General features: G+C 44.1%; 1 protein-coding gene across 1 annotated transcript; it reads left to right on the forward strand.

The window, feature by feature from the left end:
- Nucleotides 1-255: 255 nt before the first annotated feature.
- On the forward strand, nucleotides 256-26,035 carry LOC130121916 (ectonucleoside triphosphate diphosphohydrolase 2-like). Its single transcript, XM_056290892.1, has 9 exons — nucleotides 256-372; nucleotides 6,468-6,585; nucleotides 16,788-16,938; nucleotides 18,264-18,423; nucleotides 22,913-23,140; nucleotides 23,491-23,760; nucleotides 24,330-24,449; nucleotides 24,616-24,750; nucleotides 25,820-26,035. The coding sequence occupies exons 1-9, from the start codon at nucleotides 256-258 to the stop codon at nucleotides 26,033-26,035; spliced, it is 1,515 nt and encodes a 504-aa protein (XP_056146867.1).
- The last annotated feature ends 778 nt before the right edge of the window (nucleotides 26,036-26,813 follow it).

Here is a 26,813-nt window from a genome sequence, read left to right on the forward strand (position 1 = left end):
ACCATCTGAAGTGGGATGCATGTCAGGCTCCAGTTGCAGGTGAGGCGAGGGGGGGGGGGGTGTCACTGGAGAGGTTCGCCATGGGTTAACGCAACACACACCGGGCATTACACTCACTGAAGAACTGCCCCCTTCTCCTTCTTCTTCTCCTTTTTTATGGGAATCAGAGAGGGAGAGAGAGAGAGAGACGCTGTTATTTCCAGGAGTAGAGAAAGAAGAAGACCCCCCTCCCCTCAATTTTCAACCTACTACTATATGGCGCACCAATCCGCGCGCCCGGTCGTTTCCGTTGCGCTTCTCGTTTTGGGAATTGCCGCAATTTTGCTTCTCACGATTCCCACCGAGGACATCAGGGAAGAGCCCGAGTTCATGGTGAGTTTGCTCGGGGGTATTTTTGGATCGCAGCCTGTATGTCAGCAGTTAAAACCGGGTCGTGAAATGCAAACTTTCACAGGGGGGCAAGTTAACACCGGAGTGCAGAAAACTAAAATCCCTTCACGCGGGGTTCCCTCGTGTCGACTTCATGCAACTGCTGTCAATCATAATATTTATTCATTTACTCATGTACGTATCCTCTGGTTTTACTGAGTTTTTTTTTTTTATTGCAATGGTGGCTTTGCGAGAGGCAGAGAGTCTCTTGAGGAAAGGGGGGGAAAGGGGGGAAAGGACAGAAATACACACTCAGGCAACAAACATGCATGCAAACGTCAGATAAAAACATACAGACAAGCAGTCAGAGAGAGAGAGAGAGAAGGATGAGATGACAGATGTTAGTGGTTAGAAAATGAGTCAAAGGTATCCATGTGCATGTCTTGAATATTGGTCTTAAAAGATGATTTAGGAATGAAGGAAATCGTCCAACTTCGGTGTTATTTCTCCTTTTGCTGTTTATTCCAGTCTGGCTGCAGCAGCAGATGATGATTTTACATTTACACTTTACCTCTCTCTCTCTCTCTCTCTCTCTCTCTCTCTCTCTCTCTCTCTCTCTCTCTCTCTCTCTCTCTCTCTCTCTCTCTCTCTCTCTCTCTCTCTCTCTCTCTCTCTCTCTCTCTCTCTCTCTCTCTCTCTCTCTCTCTCTCTCTCTCTCTCTCTCTCTCATTTTGTCCCTCCCAGTACACTTAGTGGCTTATTGCCAGTACTTAAACGTCATGGTTTATGGGAAGACTCGTTCTTCAGGACGATGGAAGGCACTCTTGAGCCTTGGCCGATGTTTTCGTGAGTCAACTGCAAGAAAACATCGGCGAAGGAAAGGCTCGATCGTTTGATAACCTCAGGGACGTGACAACATCTGCACAATTAACCCTGTAACATTGAGATTAGAATGACTGGAAAGCGGCACGGTGGCGCGGTGGGTTAGCGCCGTCGCCTCACAGCGAGAAGGTCCTGGGTTCGAGCCCCGGGTGTAGTCCAACCTTGGGGGTCGTCCCGGGTCGTCCTCTGTGTGGAGTTTGCATGTTCTCCCCGTGTCAGTGTGGGTTTCCTCCCACAGTCCAAACATAGGTCAGGTGAATCGGCCATACTAAATTGTCCCTAGGTGTGAATGTGTGTTGGCCCTGTGATGGCCTGGCGGCCTGTTCAGGGTGTCTCCCCGCCTGCCGCCCAATGACTGCTGGGATAGCCCCCAGCATCCCGTGACCCCGGCTTGGATAATGGGTGGATGACTGGAGAGGTCACGTGGCCATTTATGTTTCTATTCAGCCGGTATTGTGAGTTCTTGCTAGCATCGGTGCATCACGCCCCGTGTGTTGGTAAAGCGGGGGAGTCCGTCTGCTGCCCTTTCTGTCTGTGGAGAGTCGCCGGCTCCGTTTGATCCCTGCCCTTGAGGGAGACGGTGATGGGAAACACATGCTGCATCAAGGTGCGACCCATGTTTGCAGGAACTAATGAGGAAGACGTGCTACGTGATGGTAACTGAAGTTTCTAATTAAAACAAAATCCCATAAGTCCGGTTTCCTTCAACAATTAGACATCCTGTCGTAGCTCTTGGCAACTATGAGTCATGCAAGAGCCAGTCTTGCATTGCAGACATGCATCACAGAGGATTCACCCCCCCACAGGAGTGGCCCATGCTTGGGATTACATGCAGCCACTGTGTTGTAAGGTGCTTGACACAAGCCAGCCGGCCTTGGCTGCAATTTGCTTGCCCACTGTTGTGGAGACACATTGTCAGATGTCACATTCATGACCCTTGTGTTTCATTCATGCCACCCGAAGGAATGTAATCAAATGTTGTATTTCATTACTCTCTAAAGATAATGACCACAAGTGGATTTATAATTTGACCTGTGCGGTGACCCACATCTATATATCGAGAGACATTCACCTAAGAGGACGGTGTACCTTTAAGGGAAGAGGCGAGGGGTCAGATAATGCACTTCCGCTTCCGAGTCACAGTCAGTTCAGTGTCGTTGTCGAACGTATGACATGCAAAGTTGGAGCTAGTAAACTACCTCGACTACGTCTACTCTCACGTCTCCTGTCTCGTTGTTTTCTAACTCCACACCAGACTATTTTATTTTGACGGGGGGCGTTGGGGTACAGCAGGGTGGTGCAGTGGTTAGCGCAGTCGCCTCACAGCAAGAAGGATCCTGGGTTTCCAACCAGCCCAATGACTGTTGGGATAAGCGGCTTGGATAATGAATGGATGGAGGGAGGGAGGGAGGAGGGAAAGCAGTACATTGCCTTCATACGTTGGATAAAAGTTGTACTGCCTGTTTGAAGACCAGACATGGTGCAGAGCAAGTCTCAATGTCACATGTTATGGCGTCTTTCTCGTTTCTTTTAACCTGTCAATTAAATGACCAACGGTGTCTTTTCTTACAATGTCAGCAGCCCCGCCTTCCTCCTGCCAGGCTATGCCAGTGGTTTTATGTAAATCAGCTGCTCTTATAACCTTTATATGCGGCACTTGTAAGGAAGGCATGTGCCCACAGGGAACACTTAACAACCCGTTGGCAGTTTCCAGTGGCGGCCTGGAAGGGACAGCAGACATATCACTTCGCTTCTGAAATCTGTCTTCAGACTCACACACACACACACACACACACACACACACACACACACACACACACACACACACACACACACACACACACACACACGCACAGATATATAAACATAAGCCTATGGCGCATGTCCACGTGCACATGGACAGGAGCCATTGGCTTATGTTATGTTGTGTAATTGGACACTGGGCTGTTGGTGCTATGTGTAATTGGACAGACAGGCTTATGTTGTGCTATTGCGTAATTGGAGACTGACGCATATAGAGATGAGAACCGCACTCCCCCAAAACGGTTTTATTATTTTATTTTTTATTTTATTACTTATCTTTTTGCGTGGGGCTGTGTCCGGAAACTCCTTTCAGCTGCTAAACATGGAGGCACAGAGCAGCTCATCGTGGCTCGCGCTGCGGTGACGGACTTCCGGCCAAGAGTTGTTCTCACAACCGGCTGCTCGGCACTAATGAGCAATTCGAAGTAGAAACGAGTTTCCTCAATGCTACCCATACTCATTGCACCGGCTCGTGCGCCGGTGCCCGCGTATGCACGCTGCGTGTGGTGCGCGCGCGCGCGGCGTCTGCTTGTGCGAGTGCGGGAGTCGAGTATCTCTGCAGGAGCAGGTCCGGTGTGAAGGATGTATGGCGTTGGGAAAACAGTCACATACCCTCATGCATGCCTGGGTCTCTACCACCTTCTGAAAGGAGTTTAGTCTCGCTCAGACAAGCACCGCCCGCCTCTTTCTTCCGGCCGTCTGCTTTGAATTCATCTGAAACTTCAGGCTCTCACAGCTCACAGCTCTGCAAAGGCATGACGTGGTCCCAGCAGGTGGGGTAACAGCAGGTGGGGTAACAGCAGGTGGGGTAACATGAAGAATAACCCGAAGCTTTGCTCTGTCGTCCAGTATCCTGCGTTTCGCCGGAAGTGGTCAGAACAACACATCTTCGTGGGTTCATACCTCAGTGGGTAGTGATTTATTCAGTTATGTAGCAGGGGCAGTGCACATCAATTAAGATTTTAGTTTCCATATTAGTGTAAATGTGCTGGATTTAGCTAGCCAGCTAATTTTCATCCATAGTCCCTGGACAGGTTATTACAAATGGGCTGACCTAATGTCATCAGCACAATGCTTAAAATGCTTAAAAGATTGCTTAATGAATGAATGAATGAATGAATGAATGAATGAATGCCTTTATTTCTCATTGCGCAGCTGTACAGCGAAATTAAGTGCAACTCCCCAGTGATACAAACAAGCTAAAAACTAATAATAAAAAAACAAAAGAAACAAATAATAACAAACAGCAAAATCAAAAAAATCAAAAATCAAATGTATACAAATAGACAAAATACAAATAGACACACGTTTGCCTGACAATCAACGTATATAGGTAATGTAAAAACAAGTGTAATATCTATTACACTGTAGTCGGTCTGTGTGCTGCACTAACCCGAGTCAGCACGTTTTATTGCACATGTCAAAATGCACAGGTGTTATTGCACAGTTTCAGGATATTATTGCAGCATTAGAGTTCGTTAAGTGCTTAAAAAAAGTACTGCAACGCAACACAACACAGCACAACACAACACAACACAACACAACACAGTACAGTACAGTACAGTACAGTACAGTACAATACAATACAATACAATAAAATACAACACAACACAACACAACAGAGTACAGTACAGTACAGTACAATACAATACCATAAAATACAACACAACACAACACAACACAGTACAGTACAGTACAATACAATACAATAAAATACAACACAACACAATACAATACAACACAACACAGTACAGTACAGTACAATACAATACAATAAAATACAACACAACACAATACAATACAACACAACACAGTACAATACAACACAACACAACACAACACAGTACAATACAACACAACACAGTACAATACAACACAACACAATACAACACAACACAGTACAGTAAAATACAATACAATACAACACAACACAGTACAATACAAAAATACAACACAACACAACACAGTACAATACAACAACACAACACAACACAGTACAACACAGTACAACACAACACAGTACAGTACAGTACAGTACAGTAAAATACAATACAATACAATACAGTACAGTACAGTACAGTACAGAAGCAACAGGGATATATAATACATATACTTGAGGGGTACTTGATACACAGGTGGCTACTGGAAAAACAAGCCTAACAAGAGCTTTCAAATCTTGTTCCAAGTTTCCTCTTGATTATTGCAGATAAAAAGGTCTTACTCCGTTGATGCTACTCACGCCTGCTTTGGCGAGGTCTGATCAGCCATGAAAGCCCACTCATATCATGAATATATGCACCCAGGCATTGTGTGTGTATATACATATATAGATATAAAAATCAGTAATACTTTATAACTACACAAATGAAGCATTGGTTAATTAGCGGTCAAGTGGACCTTGTACCGGACCGTTGTGGTGAAGAGGGTGCTGAGCCAGGAGGCAAAGCTCTCAGTTCACCAGTCAGTCTTCGTTCCAGCCCTCAACTATGGTCATGAGCTTTGGGTGGTGACCGAAAGGATGAGATCACAGATACAAGCGGCTGTAATGAGTTTCCTCCGTAGGGTGTGTGGGCTCAGCCTTAGAGATAGGGTGAGGAGCTCGGACAAGCGGAGGGACCTCGGAGCAGAGCCGCTGCTCCTTCGCGTCCAAAGGAGCCAGTTGAGGTGGTTCGGGCATCTGATTAGGATGCCTCCTGGGGCACCTTCCTTTTGAGGTTTTCCGGGCACGTCCAACTGGGAGGAGACCCCGGGGTAGACCCAGAACTCGCTGGAAGGCTGGGGATGCCTTGGGATCCCCAAGGATCTGGCCTGAGAACGCCTTGGGATCCCCAAGGATCTGGCCTGGGAATGCCTTGGGATCCCCAAGGATCTGGCCTGGGAACGCCTTGGGATCCCCAAGGATCTGGCCTGGGAATGCCTTGGGATCCCCAAGGATCTGGCCTGGGAACGCCTTGGGATCCCCAGGAGGAGCTGGAGGGCGTTGCTGAGGAGAGGGATGTCTGATGATGAGATGAGATGAGACAAAAATCATAATTTTGCACCAAGGAGGATTTTAATGTTGCTGAATATTTTCTATGTTTGAACTTGTTTGATACGTTAAAAACAAATGTTTATAAGTAAAACAAAACAAACAAAAAAAACAAACAAACTGTGGTTTGAAAAAAATTTGTTTGGTATTTCGTTTCACCGGTGCAGCGCCAAATTTTACAATTTAGGGAACTTGAAAATACAAAATCCCATGTTCTCTTATAGAGTTTTGTACATGACACAGATGAAATTATGAGATGAATTTAAATGTCAGCAAACATCCTGCTCCAACTAACTGTTTTCTCTTGTCATTGCTCTCCGCTACTTTTTATGCATTTTCCTCACCCTCACTTTTTCCCCTTCTCCCCCCCCCCCGCCCTCCCCAGTACGGGATTGTCCTTGATGCGGGTTCCTCCCACACCGCCTTGTACATCTACAAGTGGCCAGCAGACAAGCAAAATGGCACGGGCGTGGTCACGCAGCACAGCGAATGCCACGCCAAGGGTAAGACCGCAGACACGTGCTTGATGTTTGGTCTTTTGCTGTTTGGCTTTAATTGGGGAAGCTTCTGTGACAGGAGGTGCGCTCTTGATATCCCTCGTCATATACTCCTCTTCTCTCAGCTCCCAGTGTCCCAATAGCCATCTAAATAGCTTCTCGCCCCATTGTAAAACAGTCTCAATAGCCATCGCTTGCTTTTAGTAAATGCGGTCTGGCGGTTAAAAATGCTGTTGAAGAGTAATAATATTAGTCATGTCTTTATGCATGCTCAGTAATTAGCGTATTCTCATGAAACGGTTCGTGTGTTATCGTACGAAAATCTTTCGTGGAGAGTCCTACGAATGTCCCACGACACGAGCGAGTCAGAGCGCATGCGCAGTCCTCTGCAGCGCAGAACAGCGTCCCTCCATTACAGGTAATAAGGCTGCGTGTTGAAGCTGGTTTGTCATGAAACCAGTCGGTTTGGTCAACAACAAAAGCAGTGTTTGGCAAATGTGACTGATCAACGTTTTGCAGAGTAGCTTGTTACCAACTTCACTTGTTACGAATCCGTAAGATTTGATGATCTGTAACATCGCTAGGCTAATGATAATGCGTTTCTGTTTTACAGATAACGACAACCAGTTTTTACGGAAGGGTTCGGGTTAGGGCTATCAAACCGCATTTTAATGGCCAAACTATCTTAAAAAGTTTCATTTTCCTCTGAGAATAAAAGAAACGTCCGCCATTTTATTTGGTTTCACGACCAGCGCTACGTCACGTGATCACACCCTGGCCCACGATTACGTGGGTTACGTACTGTAACGTGCGTGGATAAGTAGACACGTTGGTCTTTGACTAACGGGTCGGACCCTTTAGTCGACTGGTTAACGTTGTCGCCTACGGAGTGGGCGACACGGGTACGCGTCCCGGCTGTAACGGTCCTGGACTGCCTCCCGAATTCGCTACAGTACGAATTTTAGTGCATTATTTTTCGTTTACTACGACCAGGGAACGAGAAGAGCCTGCAATAATCCAGGTAGGAAAATTCCAGAAAGTTGAATCGGTTCATTTGGACACAATGTTTATTGACAGAAACGTTTTATCACTCATCTAAGTGACCTCTTCAGTCTCAACTGACTTAGGGCACCCACCCTTATAAAGTCAGTCCATAGTTATGTATGAAGAACACAACACAGTTCTTTAGTTGCTCTGTCCTGTGCTTTGTCAACATGGATGTTTAACTCATCAGCAATAACTACACTGTCGAAGTCAATACAGGTTATAGACAGCAGTTCAGTTAAGTCATCAAAGAAGTTTGCATCGTGTCTAGGTGGCCTATATACAGAAGTCGTGAAGAGAATTTCAACTGAAGAGCCACATATTCAAAGGAAGCAAGATTTTCACAAGATATTTTCTTGCATTGGAGCGAATCATTAAACAAACTCCACCCCCTTTCTTAGTGTTTCTGGTTTTGCTCACAAAACTGAAGTTGGCAGGGGTTGACACAATAAGAACAGTTGTATTGTTGTCTTGGTCTAACCAAATTTCAGTGAAAAACGTAAAATTGAGATTGTGCTTGATGAAAAAAATCATTGATTATTGACTCAGTTCATCTGGACACAACGTTTATTGAGAGAGAAACATTTCATCTCTCAATAAACGTGTCCAGATGAACTGATTCAACTTTCTGTGATTTTATTACCTCGATTATTGAGCATGCGTAAATTTTTTTAAAATTAAATAAGAGCATTATCTGCCCATTTTTTTGTTTTCTTCCCAACAGGCTGTGGCTACTGGCATACAACTGGAGTCAGATTAGACAAATCAGCTGTGCACTTTGAATACTCTTTACACATACTGGGCCCATATCCAGTAAGCAGAGGGACACATAAGCTGAAAACGGGGGTTGAGTAAGGACATAGTCGGTCCTATTGGTCAGCCTGCCCTATAATGCTGACTGCAGGGAGATTGGCCATGGTTTGTTTGGATGAGCAAGAACTTTTGGTGCCAAATGATAACATCTCGTCAATCCCCTTTATCTGCATCCTTAGCTTGTATGACAGATCTGTGAGAGGCTGGGAGGGGGGGACTGGGAATGATCCATGGTGTTGTCTTTGTTGTCTTGGGTAGAGAAGATTGCACTACCTTTCCCAGATATTCCCTGATCTTTGTAGTAAGAGCATGAAAGGCCTCTTGACATGCCCCCAAGATTTGCTGATCTACTACTACTAATTTGAGTTGCTTCCATTAGGGGTTACCACAGCGGATCATCCGTTTCCATCTCTTCCTGTCCTCTATATCGTCCTCTTTCATGCCACCCACCTGCATATCCTCCCACACCACGACCATAAACCTCCTCTTTGGCCTTCCTCTTTTCCTCCTACCTGGCAGCTCCGTCTTCAGCATCCTTCTCGCAATATACCCAGCATCTCTCCTTCGCACATGTCCAAACCATCTCAATCTTGTCCCAGAAAGTTGAACCAGTTCATCTGGACCCAACGTTTAGGGAGAGAAATTTTTTGTTTTGTTTTTTGCCCCTTTTTCTTCTCAGTTGTATCTGGCCAATTACCCCACTCTTCCTAGGCTTCATGGTCACTGTTCCACCCCCTCTGCCAATCCAGGAGGGCTGCAGATTACCACATGCCTCCTCCAATACATGCGGAGTCACCAACCACTTCTTCTCACCTGAGAGTGAGAAGTTTCACCAGGGGGACATAGAGCATGGGATGATCACGCTATTACCCCCCAGTCCCCCCTCCCCCTGAACAGGTGACCCGACCGACAAGAGGAAGTGCTAGTGCAGCGACCAAGACACTTGCTCAACCTCCCTGGGAAAGTCTCCTAGGGTACTGGAAAGGAGGCTCTGACCAATTGTCAAACCTCGGATCCAGGAGGAACAATTCGGATTCCGTCCTGGCCGTGGAACAACGGACCAACTCTTTACCCTTGCTGAGGGAGGCATGGGAGTTTGACCAGCCTGTCTACATGTGTTTTGTGAACTTGGAGAAGGCTTACGACTGTGTACCCTGGGGCACTCTGTTGGGGGTACTGTGGGAGTATGGGGTACCAGCGCAGTTGCTACAAGCCATCCGGTCCTTGTATAACCAAAGTGAGAGCTGTGTCCACATTCTCGGCACAAAGTCAAACACGTTTTCCATGGGTGTCGGACTCCGCCAAGGTTGTCCCTTGTCTCCAACTCTTATTTGTGATATTCATGGACAGGATCTCAAGGCGCAGGCAAGTTGAGGAGTGTGTCTATTTTGGGAACCTCAGAACTGCATCTCTGCTCTTTGCAGATGATATGGTTTTGTTGGTGTCATTAAAGTGTGACCTCTGGCACGCACTGGGCGGTTTGCAGCTGAGTGTGAAATGGTCGGGATGAGAGTCAGTACCTCAAAGTCTGATTGCTCCCTCTGGGTTGGGGATGAGTTGTTGTTTCAAGTGAAGGAGTTCAAGTATCTCGGGTTCTTGTTCACGAGTTGGGGTACAACCCGGTATCACACCAAAGAGTGTAATACACCCGCCGGTCCAACGTCTCAGTGTCACGGTTTGTCTCGCTCAGGCGTGAAAAGTACTCACGTATATGAAGGTGCAGTGCCAGCAGGGGGCGATTATTAAGAGGTGAAGGCGGGTTAGGGTTAGGTTTAGGGTTAGGGTTAGGGGAGGGATTTTGGAAAATGCTGTATGCTTCTTTTCCTCCATGGGGAGAGTTGCTGGCATTGACTTAATCATCGCCCCCTGCTGGCACTGCACCTTCATACACGCGTTTGCTTTTCTCGCCTTACTTGATTTGATCAAGTAAGCTTTATTTGTGGCATTTAATAAAGTCTCTTGCACGTACTATAACACCTCCTAAAACAATTATCAGAAAAGCTATGTAGGCTTTTAAATGCAGCTTTTCATTAGTCTAATAATGTAGAATGAACATGGTTTATGGGTACAAGCCTGACATATCAGTGTGCAAAAATGAACAGAAACCAAATTGTACGCAAGACCAGCTTTTACTTCTTCCACAACCTGCCCATGAGAGGAAAAGTAAAGGTAAATTTGGATGGTGAATTTGGACGTGGGATCAGCTCCCACAACAGCAGCAGCTGTTAATGGTCGCAGCCATCTCTGGGACTGTTATGATTTGGTCTTCATGAATTAGGAGTCCTCTCCTCTACCCCTAATGTTTCGCAGATTTAGGAGCTAGTTTTAGAGCTAAAATGGTTCATTTATCACTCTTAGCTAAAAAACGTGAGCGTCTGTCTTGGCAATTATTGAATTCCACTCTGACATTAAATAGGGAGCGAAAGAAATATCTCTTAAAGTATTATCACACTTTTTAATGTTCATAAACAGACGCACAAAACATAGATACTGAAGTGCGCCCTGATCAGTTCAGTACAGTCTCTCTTATAGGGCAGTTGTCTGTTCTTCACCTCCTTATCTAGTAAATGTTTCCCAGCTCACATCCCAACAAGGCCATTTCTCCAATTACTCTGCACCAGTGACATGCGGTGAGGTCACTGGCTGGGTAGGCAGTGGGCCTTCACAAATCCAAATTACATCCTTTTGTGCTCGCTAATGTTTTATAACAATCTGATCCTTCTTCATTCTTCCAACTGCCTCAGAATTCTAGAATATTGTGCCCCCCTGGCTGAACCACATCCCAAATGAAAACCTGAACAAAAATATTAGTATATATGAAGTACTTTTTTCTTGTTGTATGTGGTTTTTGATAGCTGTGAAATTACTAAGTAACACGATTGCCTTTCCTTAGAGCTCCCAAACCATTGTGGATTTCATTGCGGTCACTACAAACAGCAGTTATGAGATACTATTTGTAAATATTGTTGAAACATAACCTGAAAAGAAGAACACAAACACAGCATAAAGAAACAACATTTGTGGTAAAAATTTGTAATTTAATACGCATAAAATATACAAATACATATATTTAAATTATGTACCATTTCATTAATTCATTTCCAGTGTTATGAGGTATAATAAAATGACTGATAGCAGAACTGAGAGAGAATTCGTGCAAATAAACTGGGTGCTGAGGCGACAGAACGTTGAGCTCATATGTATTGAAGTCACCCATTGATCAATTAAATACACTAATTTTGGGGCAATACATGTAAAAATAGCAGTTAGTCACTTAGGGCATGCTTTTACCCAAAAACATTTAGAAGCAAACTTATAAGATACAAAGTAACATCAGCATCTTAGAATACAAATGGTGAGAAGGTAAACATATGATAGCATGTATCCCATCATTAATGCTTCTCCTGTGCAGTTAGATCCCAGTCCAGTTCAACTGCATAATATAACAACTTGTAAACATTTCAAAAAGTGAATCAACATAATCATAACAATTGTATAGTGGAAGTGAACAGTAAATATTATTTCTGAGTAATTGCACTGATTTGAAGGAATGAGAGACAAACTGAGATGACTTGCACAAATCTGAATTGTCAGTCAATGAAAAAAAAAGTGGACTGATGCCTTGAGCCAGCCTGAAAAAAAACCGGCAAAACTACAAGTATATAAAAAAAGAAGAGTGATTTGAGAAGCCATATATGATGCACGTACTCATGTCATTCACAGTACTCAATCCTACATATAGCCATTATCTTAGAAAACACGAAGTGACAAAAGCATAATGAATGACACTGGCTGCAAAGCATGCATGAAAGCATCCACTGCAGCTAAACACTTCAGTTCATCTCCACAATTGCAAAACAAGAGTGTGCACTCTAGCTGGGATTATTTAGAAAAGGGCTTGTAATAGGTTGCCCTACTTTTTATAAGTTAAACCAGCAGATTATTTTTTACAGTGTGGAGACCTCAGCTGTTGTCGCCGTCGTCTTGATAAATCTCACAACAAATCACAACCCTCAACTAGGCTAGCCCCTAGCACAGTGTCAAGTCAATTCTTAGTGAGTTAGAGTTACTTGACACCTGGAGAATGCGGCAGCCCAATGACAGAGTTCTCCTTCTATTCGAATGTACACAAGACCTCAGCCAGAACTGACTATTTTTAACACCCAAGACATCGTTAGAAAAAGTGATGTCTTGCTCAGGAGGTAGCATCCTGATTTCTGATCATGCACCAGTGTTCCTAGAGCTCTCGTGCTCAGTCGAGCAACAGCGAAGTAGTTGGAGATTTAAAAACTATGTGTTAAAAGATCCGAGATTAATGAAACAATTTAGAGAACAGTTCCACCAGGCAAGGCAAGGCAAGTTTATTTGTATAGCACCTTATCATTGCAAAGGCCATTCAAAGTGCTTTAAGGGCAAAGGATAAGAAAAACAAAAAACAAACATTATAAAAGCATAAAATACGATAAATAAACTGAGTTAGTAAAATAAATAAAAGTGCCATGAAGTGATTAATTAAAAGTAGCAACAATCGGAGCAGAATATATGAAAATAGCAAAATATACAAAACACACACACACACACACACACACACACACACACACACACACACACACACACACACACACACACACACACACACACACACACACACACACACACACTAAGAACTTAGCCGTAGGCTGTTTTAAAAAGTAAGGTTTTAAACCTGCTTTTAAATGTGTCCAGTGTGGGGGGCCTCTCTCAGCTCCTCCGGCAGGGCGTTTTACTTCATTACTGAAAATGCACTACTACTTCATTACTGAAAACAGAACTCCTGAGGTGAAGCCTCATCCGCTATGGGAAACAGCCAAAGCATATACACGAGGGCTCATTACCTCATACACAACACATCAGAGAAAAACTCAAACACTCAGGTGCTTGGAGCTGGAGAATCAGTTATCAGACTCACAAAAGGAACATGATGCTAATCCATCAGATAACCTGCAAGTAAAGGCTGATGCAACTAAAACTGCTTACGAAACCATTCTTACATCGGAGGCTGAAAAGTCACTATTCTTTTGTGAACAAAGACTGTGTGAGTATGGAAATAAGCCAAGTAGATACCTTGCAAATCTAGTGCATGAGAAAACTCAATCACAGGCTATTGCGGCTATAAAAGATCACCTCGGTGATAGACTGCACCATAATAAAGATATCAATGCCACCTTCCAGTCATTTTATGAAGGTTTGTACAAGTCTGAGACCAATATGTCCAAACAAAACATGCTGATTTTTTTTGTCAGATTTTGACCAGCTGGTTAACCCCATCAACCAAGAGGAAGTGGTTGCTGCAATAAGCGAACTTCAGAGCTATACGGCCCCTGGGCCAGATGGCCTAATAGCAGAGTTCTATACAGAATTCAAAGACTATTTAATAGAGCCACTGCTTGCTGTGCTGGCTCAGTCTTTTGAAGAGGGCGTACTTCCCAGCTCAACAACAGAGGTCTGTATTTCTTTGAGTAACAAAAAGGGCAGACCAGCAGATGAGTGCTCTGCTTTCTGACCAATCTCGTTATTCAATCTAGACAGGAAAATATTGGACAAAATATTAGCGCAGCGTCTAGAGGATGTGTCACCACGCTTAGTGTCTGCAGACCAGACTGGTTTTATGCAAGGACGTAATTCATGCAATAATATAAGATGGTTATTGAATATAATACAATATTGTGCTAGGGTAAAAGACAAGGCATTGGTTGTATCATTGGATGGAGAAAAAGGTTTTGATAGGATAGGATGGTCATACCTGTTTCATATCCTTGCAAACTTTGGACTTGGTGATAACTTCCTTAAATGGATAAAGGTGCTCTATGCTGCTCCAAAAGCCGCTGTAATTACAAATGGCAAACAATCTCCCATCTTTCCACTTGAACAAGGCACTGCACAAGGCTACCCACTATCACTTTTACTCTTTGCAGTAGCAATAGAGCCCTTTGCAGAGGCCCACCATACAGATCCTAACATCAGGGGCATTCAAACGGGTGAAATAGCACAAAATATCATTTTATGCTGATGACATATTACGGTACCTATGTAATCCTGCCAGGTCTGCTAACAGAGTTATTGTGCTTGTTGATATGTTCTTTACAAACTCTGGATAAAAGATTAACTACTCAAAATCTGAGGCAATGTCTCTCTGCAAGCAGGATCCTTGTGTAGCCATTGATGCTGCTCCTTTTTGATGGTCTCCATCAGGATTTACTTATTTAGGCATCCATATTACCCCCCCCCCCACCTGATTTGTATGAGGCCAGTTTTACTCCTTTCATCTGACTTATTAAGCAGGATCTTGCCCATTGGTCCAGTCTCCCTTTGGCATTGCTGGGGAGGGTACAACTATTTAAAATGAATATTCTAACATGCATATCATATCCATTTCAAATGGCCCCTGTATTATTATCGCGTAAATGTGAACAACACACCTCCAGATAGAACCATGAAGTAAGTGTCAGCAGCGCTGCTGTCTGGTAAGAGTAACACAAGCAAGAACTCACCAAATTGAAGAGAAATTTCAGTATTCAACCTGGTAAAGAGGCAATCTGTCATAGTTCAAGAGGACAAGTCGTCATAACTCCAAATAGCTGCACTCTGACTGCACACCAATCAGCAGATTTACTTATGACTTAATAGACAGCAAGAAAGGGAAAGAGGCTGAATGTCGAGCCACAGTACCTTAAATCCCTAGCTCTCAGCCTATGTCACCGCGTGACTCTGCTGGTATGTGCACTAAACCTATCTGGCTGGTGCAACAAACATTCACTGGTGCTAAGCACCATCTTTATTTTTGGTCACTGTGGCTGAGAGTGTTGGATAAATGCCTAAAATTTAAAAGGAAAATAACCACAAACCCAAATACTTGACAAACTGTTTTGTGAGAGGGGAAAGGTCTTTGTAGGCGTCTAGAGATAAAGAACTTCCAACTGCCCGGATGTTTTGAATCAGGAGAGACTCAGACGTTTGGGTTGTATGGTTTACCAGTCCTGCCCTGCAAACAGGCTTATGTATTAAAAAACAAAAACATGGTTCACATTTTATAAACAGCCTATCTCCAAGGATGTGTGTTTAGGTTACTATACGCCCCATATATCACGACCATCTACTCATATATTTTCGTAATGTGTGTGCGTGTGTGTGTGTGTGTGTGTGTGTGTGTGTGTGTGTGTGTGTGTGTGTGTGTGTGTGTGTGTTAGTTAGTGTAGATAGCGGGACCGAAAACTAAAGCACTTATGATCCTAATTCTTTTTGGAGGTGGTAGGTTTTGCCTCAGAGAGTAAGGGAAAAATCCCAGAAAATTGAAATTATGCATAATTATGCATAAATATGCAAAATATGCATTTTTCTAAAAATGGCTAAAAACCAATTTTCTCGGCATTTCGGATGATTCTGAGCATCTTTGATTTTTTTCACCTACATAAAAAAAAATTCTGGGACTTAATGTTTTGGCATTATGCAAAATATATATGCATTTTTGCAAAAATGCACTTATGATCCTAACTTTTTTTGGAGGTGGTGGGTATTGTTCCAGAGAGGACCAGAAAAATAGCAGAACATTAAAATATAATTATGCATAATTGTGCAAAATATGCATTTTCTAAAAATGGCTAAAACCCACTTTTCTCGGCATTTCAGATGATTCTGAGCATTTGGGGGGAGGGGGTTGGAGTGGGGGGGGGTTAGGGGCAGGGGGAAGGTGGTTAGCTGGCAGGATGAAGAGGAGGGAGATTTAGACGGGTGGATAACCACACCGCTACATTGTAGCGGGGTTCTTCTAGTATTAAGTATTGTCAAAAAAATTCTTTATCCTGAGGGGCGTCCGGGTAGCGTAGCGGTCTATTCTGTTGCCTATCAGCACGGGGATCGCTGGTCCGAATCCCCGTGTTACTTCCGGCCGGATGTGGGTATGTGTCCTGGTCCCTGAAATAGCACCTCCTCTGCTCGGTCGGAGCGCTCAGCAAGCAAGTACTAAATTGTACCTAGATGTGTGTGTGTGTGTGTGTGTGTGTGTGTGTGTGTGTGTGTGTGTGTGTGTGTGGGCCCTGTGATGGAGTGGCGGCCTGTCCAGGGAGTCTCCCCGCCTGCCGCCCAATGACTGCTGGGATAGGCTGCCGCATCCCCGTGACCGCGAGAGCAGGACCAGCGGTGTAGATAATGGATGGCTGGGTGGAAGTAGCAAGCATTTGTTTTGGCTTATTTGTGGGATGTTTGCTTTTCCCTATTGTCAACGTGCGCCATTACAACACACATTCTTCCAGGAGCAACACTGTACATGTTGACATGTAATCATTTTCTGTATCCTGTTCATCATCCGCCCTCAGGCGGTGGGATATCCAGCTATAAAGGCCAAAGGGGAGCGGCGGGGCAGAGCCTGGAGCCATGCCTAGACCAGGCAGTAAAGGACATCCCCAAATCCAGACACCACCTCACACCTGTGTACCTAGGAGCCACAGCTGGCATGAGGCTGCTCCGGTGGGTTTTAACTGTGTCTGTTTGTGTGTTTGTGTGTGTATGTGTGTATGCATGTTTTTGTGCTTATTCGTCGTGTGCGTTTGCCTGTGAATATTGTGATTCACTGAGGCCTCATTTTCCCCTGGCTTCACTTTGACTCCAGTCCACGGTGTTAAAGTGAAGGTTTTCATCAGCTATGTCAGGGACTCTGTTTTGAATGTAATTCAACACTAAACTGACAGCCAGAATACAATCCTGGTTTTTGGTTTTGTTTTGTTTTTGTGCGCGTCATACTAAACAGTGAGTCCCTGCTGCAGTCTGGCTCCACATTCTACAGAGTACTACGGTCTATTCCGTTGCCCTGCCAACACGGGGGTCACCAGTTCAAATCCCCGTGTTACCCCCGGCTTGGTCGGGCGTCCCCACAGACGCAATTAGCCGTGTCTGCAGGTGGGAAGCCGGATGTGGGTATGTGTCCTGGTCGCTGCACTAGCGCCTCCTCTGGTTGGTCGGGGCGCCTGTTCAGGGGGGAGGGGGAACTGGGGGGAATTAGCGTGACCCTCCCCATGTGCTACGTCCGCCTGGCGAAACTCCTCACTGTCAGGGGAAATGAAGCAGCAGGCGACTCCACCTGCTTCGGAGGATACATGTAGGAGTCTGCAGCCTTCCCTGGATCGGCAAAGGGGGTGGAGCAGCGACCGGGACAGCTCAGAAGAGTAGGGGGTAATTGGTGGAGGTGTATAAACCAGGTCCAGGAAGTAAAAATCCAAACCATGTATTTGCTCCACTCATGCACCACACCAGCAGATTCTAGTCAACACCACTCCTCAGCTAGGTAGGGGAACTAGCTAATGACATCAGCTGGTTGAGTAACATGGTTGGAACAAATACACGGTTTGGACATTTACTTTCTGGACCTGGTTTTTACACCTCTGGTAATTGGACAGGTACAACTGGGGAGAAAAAGGGGGGGGGGATTAAGATGCTGGTTTCTGACTGCTATTTCTCCCATAGAAAGGTTGCCAAATTCATACTGCCATCCTAATACAAGGTGACAAAAATAACATGATAGGGAAATTACATTCAAACAATCTCGCAGGCACAGCTTGTTTATCTTCAGAGCGTGAGCTTTGTGCATCCAAAGTTACATAATAATTACACAACTGTGATTGAAAAGAAATGGTTGCCCGCCTAATTCCTCCCTTCTTTTTGCATTATCGTAAGTTAGGTGTATATGCGGTAGGTTTTGTCTTGCTCTTTACGCTAGCTTGAAACGAGTAAGCAATAGTCTTGGGTAATTGACCGATGTGACAAAAGAATAAAGGATGCCCTTTTTTCTATACCAGCATCTCCTACGCAGAAGAATCGTCTGAGATTCTACAGGAAGTGGGGCAAAAAATCCAGTCCTATCCTTTCAACTACCAAGGTGCAGCCATACTGACGGGCCAGGAGGAGGGCGCGTATGGCTGGGTCACTGTCAACTATCTACTGGAGAACTTCATCAAGGTACCGTATGGGTCACTGCTGGATGTGTTTTTGAAATTGGAGATCCTCTTCGTGGAATAGCTTTGAACGTCACTGTTTTTACTGCCCCTGTCGCAGTAATTTGAAAGGATTTCTTGTAACTCAAAGAAGGTTGAATGAGTTCATGTGGACACAACGTTTATTGACAGATACGTTTCATCACTCTCCTAAGTGACCTCTTCTGTCTAAACTGGCTGCAGGTGTCCCCACCCTTATAAACAATACGGTTGCATAACGACCGAAACCAACGACCAGTTTCCTATGCAAATGTGGGCATGACCATGAACTACAGTTTCAATGGCCATGGGTACTATTCACAGAGGATTTAGGGAATGTTTGCAATCAGAGCATTGTAAGATGGTGACAGATGTACTCTTAGCCCCCCCCCCGGTTCAGCGATGGTCGTTCCCTCTTTGACTCTCCAGTCAAACCAGCGTTCATCCCTCCCAAAGAGGCCATCTATATTAAGAATGCTTCACAACCTGTACTGCATGGCGGGTCGGTTTCTGTCTCAATTAATTTACCAAACACCATTCTGCCGACGACATTACAGGATACAGATTATTTATTGACTATTGTAAACTGTTCTCTTCTCTCACATGTCTTTTCTCTCTCTCTCTCTCTGAATGATGTCTCCTCCTTTCTTTTTTCTGTGTGCGTGAATGGTGTGATGTGAGTCTCCCTTGTGTGCACGTGCAGCCTGTCCTCCTCCCAGGTCTCCATGGTGATGGAGGTTGCCACCTGGACACTGCCTGGCATCCCCCTCATCACGTTTTCTCGTGATATAATAAATCCACATAATTTTGTCATCCAGTTTTAATGTTATATACTTCTCTCACTAAGACGTGTGACCATTTCTATTTTTATTTTTTTACATGGTGATGCTGATCACCTTGCTGAGGTCCTGGGCTGTTCTGGTGGCTTCTGGACACCGCTTGGCATCCTCCTCCTCATCATATTCCCCATATATTTTATAATTCTATCCTCTTTCAATTAGGGCTGGGCGATATGGCCTTTTACTAATATCCCGATATTTTTAGGCCATGTCACGATACGCGATATATATCTAGATATTTTGCCTTAGCCTTGAATTAACACTTTGATGCATATAATCATGCCCGTATGATGATTCTACGTGTCTACATTAAAACATTCTTGTTCATACTGCATTAATATATGATGATTTTAAACATTCATGCCTAAAGGGTGAAATCACAACTAAACAAATTTATCAAAACTGTATTTATTAAGGAGTTCTTAAGAGGTGGCATAAACATCATGTCATTTCAAAACAAATAAAGTGCCTTTTATGCGTGATGTAACTAATATGGCGTATCAAGTCTTAGCAGCACACAGGAAAACCCGGCATCTCATCTCACCTGGCAAGACGTGGAAGTCCTCGAGTCAGTGCACGAGGCTCTCAAACCCCTCCTGGAGTTGCACGTGTGACCGGTGTACTTTTTCAGTGTGTTGTGTAGGAAAGACAGGACAACTTCTCTCATGCGTGGGATCTGTATTCTGTCGCATATAAACAAAACGGGACAGGTTTCAGGAAACTTCAGATCAGCTCCTGCTGTAGCCTACGCAAGAATTGGGACTCGCATTAGACATAATGCACATTAGGAATGGATAAAATAAATTACAGGGGCAGACAAAAATGAACACATACCTCTTTCTACATGTCGAAAGCGGGAAAGAGACAGAGGTCAGGGGGAACATACGTTTTGGGCCACTAACAGGAAATTGCGTCACAACAGGGAGGGGCTACTATAAGCGTTTCCTGATGATATAATAAAATAAAATAACAATGCTAGCAATGAAAATAATAATAATGTAAACTACTAATAAGACGCGTTAGTCCCTAGCTAACGGGTCTGACCCTTTAGCCGAGCGGTTGGTGATGTCGCCTTGTGGTGCAGCACACCCCGTATCGAATCCCGCACCGGGCAAGAAAATAACCGGTTACAATAATAATAATAATAATAATCCTGTGGTAATACTTTGTGTAATTATACAATATATTTTGGTTATGACGTTTTTAACCATGCTACACACGCACGACAGAATGTGACGTATGTAACTAGGTGCACTTGTTTTATCGCTCTGTGCGGAGAGATGAGAAAGAGTGAGAAAAACCTGTAGTTCAATGCCCGCGACTAAAAGCAACTGCGTGACAACTGAATGTATACTCGAATATTCACCATATAGTCATTTTCTACATCCCATTACTAGAAGGCAGTTAAGGATACAAGCTCAGCATACTTCTCTGAATTGATATCTAGAAATAACCACAATCCTAAAGTTCCCTTTAGGGTAATTGGTTCTGTTATTAATGGTCTCTCCATTTCTTCTTTTTTTATATTGGGGAACCTTATGTTGAGCTGTCTGAAAAATTTCTCACTCATTTTGTAAATAAAGTGGAGAATGTCAGGTCCCAAATCCAGCCTGACCCTTGCATTCTTTCCATACCCCATGTTAATTCTGACTCTTTTTTCCCCACTTTCAACCAATTATAATTCCAGTGTTAGAGAGAGGTCTCCAGTATGAACTGCTCCTCCTGTATCTTAGACATCATTTCCACTATGCTACTCAAGGAGTTATTTTCAACCTTTAGCCCCTTTATTCTGCAAATTCTTAATAATTCTCTGGCCTCTGGTTCTTTTCCAGACAGTTTTAAGCATGCCATTGTTCACCCATTGCTGAAGAAACCTAATTTAGATCCCGTGTCCTTAGGTAACTACAGACCCATCTCCAAATTGTCTTTTTTATCTAAGGTTCTGGGCAGAGTAATTTCCTCTCAGTTGATTTCTTTTATGAACACTGGTGTTTTTAACAGTTTCCAGTCTGGTTTTAGAGCACTTCATAGTACTGAGACAGCTCTAGTGAAGGTTACTAATGACCTACTGCTGACTGCAGACAGTGGTGACTGCTCGATTTTAGTTCTTTTATACTTAAGTGCTGCCTTTGACATAGTTGATCACAGTATCCTCTTACATCGCTTAAAGACACTGGCATCAAGGGCCCGGCTCGTAATGTATTACGCTCTTAACTCTCCAACAGAACTTTTTCTGTTGTTCTGGGTAATTCTACTCCCTCGATGACTCAGTTTAGTTGTGGTGCCCCTCAAGGCTCAGTTCTAGGCCCCCTTCTGTTTTCTATATACATTTCGCCCCTTGGACAGATCATTCAAAATCATGATGTGTCTTACCATTTTTATGCTGACGACACTCAGTTATACATGCCACTAAAACCCACAGATCCTAGCACCCTAGCCAATCTCACAACTTGCCTCTCTGATATTAAATCCTGGATGTCTGAAATGTTCTTAAATTTAATGATGATATGTGTGAGGTCATTCTGTTCGGTCCCCCAAATTCCATCAGCCCTTTTGGTACTAATCTTGGTGGTCTGTCAGCTAGTCTTAAGCAGGCTGGGGTAATCGTCGATGCTAATATCGGTTTTGATGATCAAATCAAACATTGTTCAGTCATGCTTTCTCCAGCTCAAGGTAATCTCCAAAATTAGGTCATTTTTATCAAAAGGTTGTACATGCTTTTATCCATTCTCTGCTTGATTATTGCAATGCACTTTATTCGGGTATCAGCAAGGGCTCCCTCCACCATCTGCAGTTAGTACAAAATGCTGCTGCTTGGCTCATTACTGGGACAAAAAAGGCATGACCATATCACTCCTGTGTTTGCCTCCCTAAACTGGCTCCCTGTTATATTTCAGATTGATTTTAAAATTTTATTGCTCACTTTTAAGGCTTTAATCAGTCTTGCTCTTACTTACATTTCCAATTTTTTCACCTGGTATACACCCTCTCTACCATTACGATCTGCAGATGGAGCCCTGCCAGTTATTCTCAGGTCTGGGTTGGTCACAAAGGGTGATCGGGCTTTTGTTGTTAGAGCCCCCACACGTTGGAGCACTCTTCCTTTTCAACTAAGACAAACCAAGTCTCTAGCTTCCTTTAAATCTCGTCTGAAAACTTTTCTTTTTATTAAATCTTTTACAAATGTTTGATATTTATACTGCTTTTATTTTTACTCTTACTTATTTTCGTAACTGTTTTGATTAACAAATTGCTTTGTTCCCTATTGCTCTTATTTTGTGGCTTTATTTGTTAGTGCTTTTTAATTTTACTCTCACTTTTTTTTTGGTATAATCTTTAACAATTTTATCCTGTTCTGTGAAGCACTTTATAATGTTGTTTTGAAACGTGTTATATAATTAAAATTGATTATTGTTGTTGTTATTATTATTATTATTATTAGTGAGTAATAGTTACCCTTCCCTCAACAACTACCACCGAGGTATCTACATAACCACTTAAGTGGAACAACTGAGTGACTGACAAATAGCATAAGACTGTAATTACACCAGCTCTTAGCCTATGAGTGTGAAACATTTTGTTGCTATTGCTGCTAGTACAGTTCATATATGCTTTTCTCTGTTTGTCCCTCTGTAGTATGGCTTCGTGGGGCACTGGTTAAGCTCCGACAGGCCAACCGTGGGAGCTTTGGATTTTGGAGGGGCATCTACGCAAATAACATTTGCGACTCAGGATGAAGTAGAGGATAAGAGAGACATGATAAACCTCCGTCTGTATGGCCAGACGTACTCCCTGTACACACACAGCTTCCTGTGCTATGGCCAGGATGAGGTCCTCAAGAGACTGCTGGCCCACTTGATCGAGGTACGGACAGACCCCCAAAAATTAATTGCTGTTAATTCCCAAATTCACAAAAGCATCTTGGAAAGCTCCTACACCATCTGTGGCGATAAACCGTAAAACACGCATTAGTGTCAACTTTAGAATGTGCATCACAAATCACAAATAGATCACAAAATGGCAGTTATGTCCTAACATACGTAAACTGTTTTAGTTTATACAGGAGAATGTTGTCTGTTTAATTCCCAAGATCTTACACAATTTAAAGTGCAGATCTCATAGTGGCTCATTTACCCTCATTCTTTGCCTTCTCCTCACCTCTCTTTCCCCACATTTTTTCCTCTTCTACTGTTATTATCATTTCTCACTCCCAGTCACAAGGTTTCTCGGGGTCAGTGTCTCACCCCTGCCTTCCTGCAGATCTTGGCATAGCTGTAAAGCTGGACAAGGTATTCGACTCCCCCTGCACAGCAGACCGGAAACCCAGCCTGAACAACTCCCAGGAGGCCTTGATAGTACAAGGCACTGGACATTATGAATATTGTCTGAGCAATGTGTCTGAGATCTTCTCCTTTGACAGCTGCCCCTTCTCCAAGTGCTCCTTTGACAAAGTATTCCAGCCAAATGTCACCGGCAGCTTCATGGTGAGAAATGCTGCAAGACAGGATTAAAGCACAGTTATTGATGCACATGATAAGACAGGATTCTTATAATTACTTTCCGTACACAAAGACCAGGTGGGGTCTCAAGGATTGCAGCTGCTTGGCTTTGGATGCCACCTGTTACCCTTTCTGACTGTTATCATCATGAAGTTATCGCTCAGCATTTCACATCCGTCTGACAAAGTTAATATTTAGATTTTGCCTCAAGATGATTTGTCTTTATGCCTAGATAGTGAGTCTAAATTTGTATAGGGGAATTCATCCAGCTGAATTAGTTTGGTGAAAACGGATGCAGGGTGATAATAACAACTCACTGAATTTCACACTATGCACTGACCCACGTGGTCCATCAACAAAAAGTCATTTCATACTTTGCAAAGGGGATAAAAGAAGAGATATTATGGACAGTGTGCTAAATGTATCACCCTCAATAAAGCCATCCAGTGTGATGTAGCCTTGTCATAATTTATCACATGTAAGGAACAGCTTCACCTTTCTTGGTCCAAAATTTCAGCAGTTTCTTTCCTCTTTTTTTTTTTTTAATCTTTCAGGCGTTCTCTGCGTTCTTCTACATTCACTCGTTTCTGCAACGGATAACTGGTATCCCTGTGAGAACTCCTTCACAACTGGCGGAAGCAGCCAAAATGATCTGCAACATGGGTTTCGATGAGGTAATTTCAATGTTAGCTTAACTTACATGATACCCAAATTCAGTGTGTCTTATGCATATTTCGGTGCTTGTGGGCACGAGCATCAGTAAGGTGTCTGCATGCAGGAGGGCTTCAATGCATTTTCATTCATTCTAGTCATTTCTCCTTTTTTTGCACCCTGTCCCAGTTGGCACTTCTGGCCCCAGACCAGACATCTCATTTACAGGACTACTGTGCTGCCTCGGTGTACATCCAGGTTCTCATAATGAGAGGATATGGTTTTGACGAGGCTTCTTTCCCCCGCATTTCCTTCCAGAGGAAGGTGAGAAAATCCTCAAGGGTTTGCACTTTGTAGAATTATAGCCTTACTGCACGTTTATACATATCCACGCTCAAACAGACGTTTGATGACATCCTCAAATGACTCGCTTTGAAATCAAACTGAAGTCAGAATTCAGATTTAACTTTCCATGCCTCAAATCCTTGAACACGCCATAATGAAACATTAAGCAACATTTTCTTTTATTTTGAATGACTAATGTTGTGTTTTTTATACCCTTATGCTGTTATCGGTTGTCTGAAGAACTGTGGTGGAGTGGTGTAGTCCTCATTAGTAGTCATCAGCTGACCCTCAAATGACAAATACAAGCAAGAGTTGGCTTTAAGGGTCATCTGGCCTGATTGTCTGATGGGTGGGTCTGATGACATCATGAGTATCAGAAAAACGGAAGCTGAGAGAAGCTGACCTGGACAAGCTCTTTCTAAAAGAGAAAAACAGGGGGCATCCGGTTGGCGTGGCGGTCTATCCCATTGCCTAGCAACAAGGAGATCGCCGGTTCGAATCCCCGTGTTACCTCCGGCTTGGTCGGGCGTCCCTACAGACACCAATTGGCCGTGTCTCCGGGTGGGAAGGCGGATGTGGGTATGTGTCCTGGCCACTGCTCTAGCGCCTCCTCTGGTTGGTCAGGGGGGAGGGGGAACTGGGGGGAATGGCGTGATCCTCCCACGTGCTACGTCCCCCTGGCAAAACTCCTCACTGTCAGGTGAAAAGCAGCGGCTGGCGACTCCACATGTATCAGAGGACGCATGTGGTAGTCTGCGGCCGTCCCCAGATCGGCAGAGGGGGTGGAGCAGCGACCAGGGCGGCTCGGAAGAGTGGGATAATTGGACGGGTACAACTGGGGAGAAAAAGGGGGGGAACCCCCCCTCCCCCCCAAAAAAAGAGAGAAAAACAAACTGAAGTCTGCTTTGTACAGTTGCATAGCTTTTCTTTTTCATTTTAAAGAGACGGTACAAAATGTGTAACTATTGAAGTGATAAGTGATGCTTAAAAATATCAGTTTTATTTTCAATCTGAATTCAAGTACATTCTTTGGTACCGATGTGTCTAGGCGGGGGACACGTCTGTGGGCTGGGCCCTTGGCTACATGCTGAGTTTGAGCAGCCTGCTGCCGTCAGAGGGTGTGGCGCTGAGGAAGGCCCTGACACCTGGAGCCTGGGGAGCGCTTATCTTCCTCTCCGTCCTCCTCCTCGCCTCAGTCCTGGTCTACAGCTCATTCCAAGCGTTTGGCGGGAAGAAGAGAGGCGACAGCAGCACCTCCATCTAGTTACGACAACGACATAATCTTGAGAGAGAGGCCGACTGGAGAGAGCGCTGGTGCTACCGGAGCAGGTCTGGTTTTATGAGCATGTAAGCCAACCCAGAATGATTGTGTCAGAAAACTTCCCCATCTACTTCCTTATTAATCCCGGCTGTTGTTCAAGTCGTCGGGCGGTCTCAGTGATTTCATATCGCTCAGGAGCGTCGTTGTTTTGAGACGCGTCGTAGGGACGATCACCAATTTGGCATTTAAGGATTGGAAATTCCGAAACATTTCTTCATAAAAGTAGTCTGGCAGATGTCGAGCAAATATTCACAGATTAGGATCCTTAGATTGGGGCATACGCATATTGGTTTGAATTGCCAATCAGTTGAAATCACGAGTTGTATATGTACAGACAGACGGGTGACAAATTGAAAGGGAAAAGCAATATAAAGTGTGTTAGTAAGGTGTTGGGCCACCACCAGCCTCCAGAACAGCCGTTGTCTACCAAAACCTCCCATACAAGGTGTTCAGTTGGGTTGAGATCTGGTGACTGTGAAGGCCATAGCATGTGATTCCTATCATTTTCATACTCATCAAACCATCCAGTGACCCCTCGTGGCCCTGTGGATGGGGGCAAAGTCATCCCGGAAGAGACCGCTCCCATCAGGATAGAAACGTTTCATCGCAGGATAAAGCTGATCACTCAGAATAACTTTGTATTGATTTGCAGTCCACCTGTCCTTCTAAGAGGACAAGTGGACCCAAACCATGCCAGGAAAATGCCCCCCCCACACACACA

This window comes from Lampris incognitus, chromosome 12 (genome assembly GCF_029633865.1).
Source record: "Lampris incognitus isolate fLamInc1 chromosome 12, fLamInc1.hap2, whole genome shotgun sequence".
In the NCBI taxonomy this organism is placed as follows: Eukaryota; Metazoa; Chordata; class Actinopteri; order Lampriformes; family Lampridae; genus Lampris; species Lampris incognitus.

Coding starts and splice junctions, on each gene's coding strand:
- LOC130121916 (XM_056290892.1), top strand. CDS start 256: ATGGCGCACCAATCCGCGCGCCCGGTCGTTTCCGTTGCGCTTCTCGTT. Junction 23,141..23,490: donor TGCTGGCCCACTTGATCGAG/GTACGGACAGAC, acceptor TCTCACTCCCAG/TCACAAGGTTTCTCGGGGTC. Junction 24,450..24,615: donor GCAACATGGGTTTCGATGAG/GTAATTTCAATG, acceptor ACCCTGTCCCAG/TTGGCACTTCTGGCCCCAGA.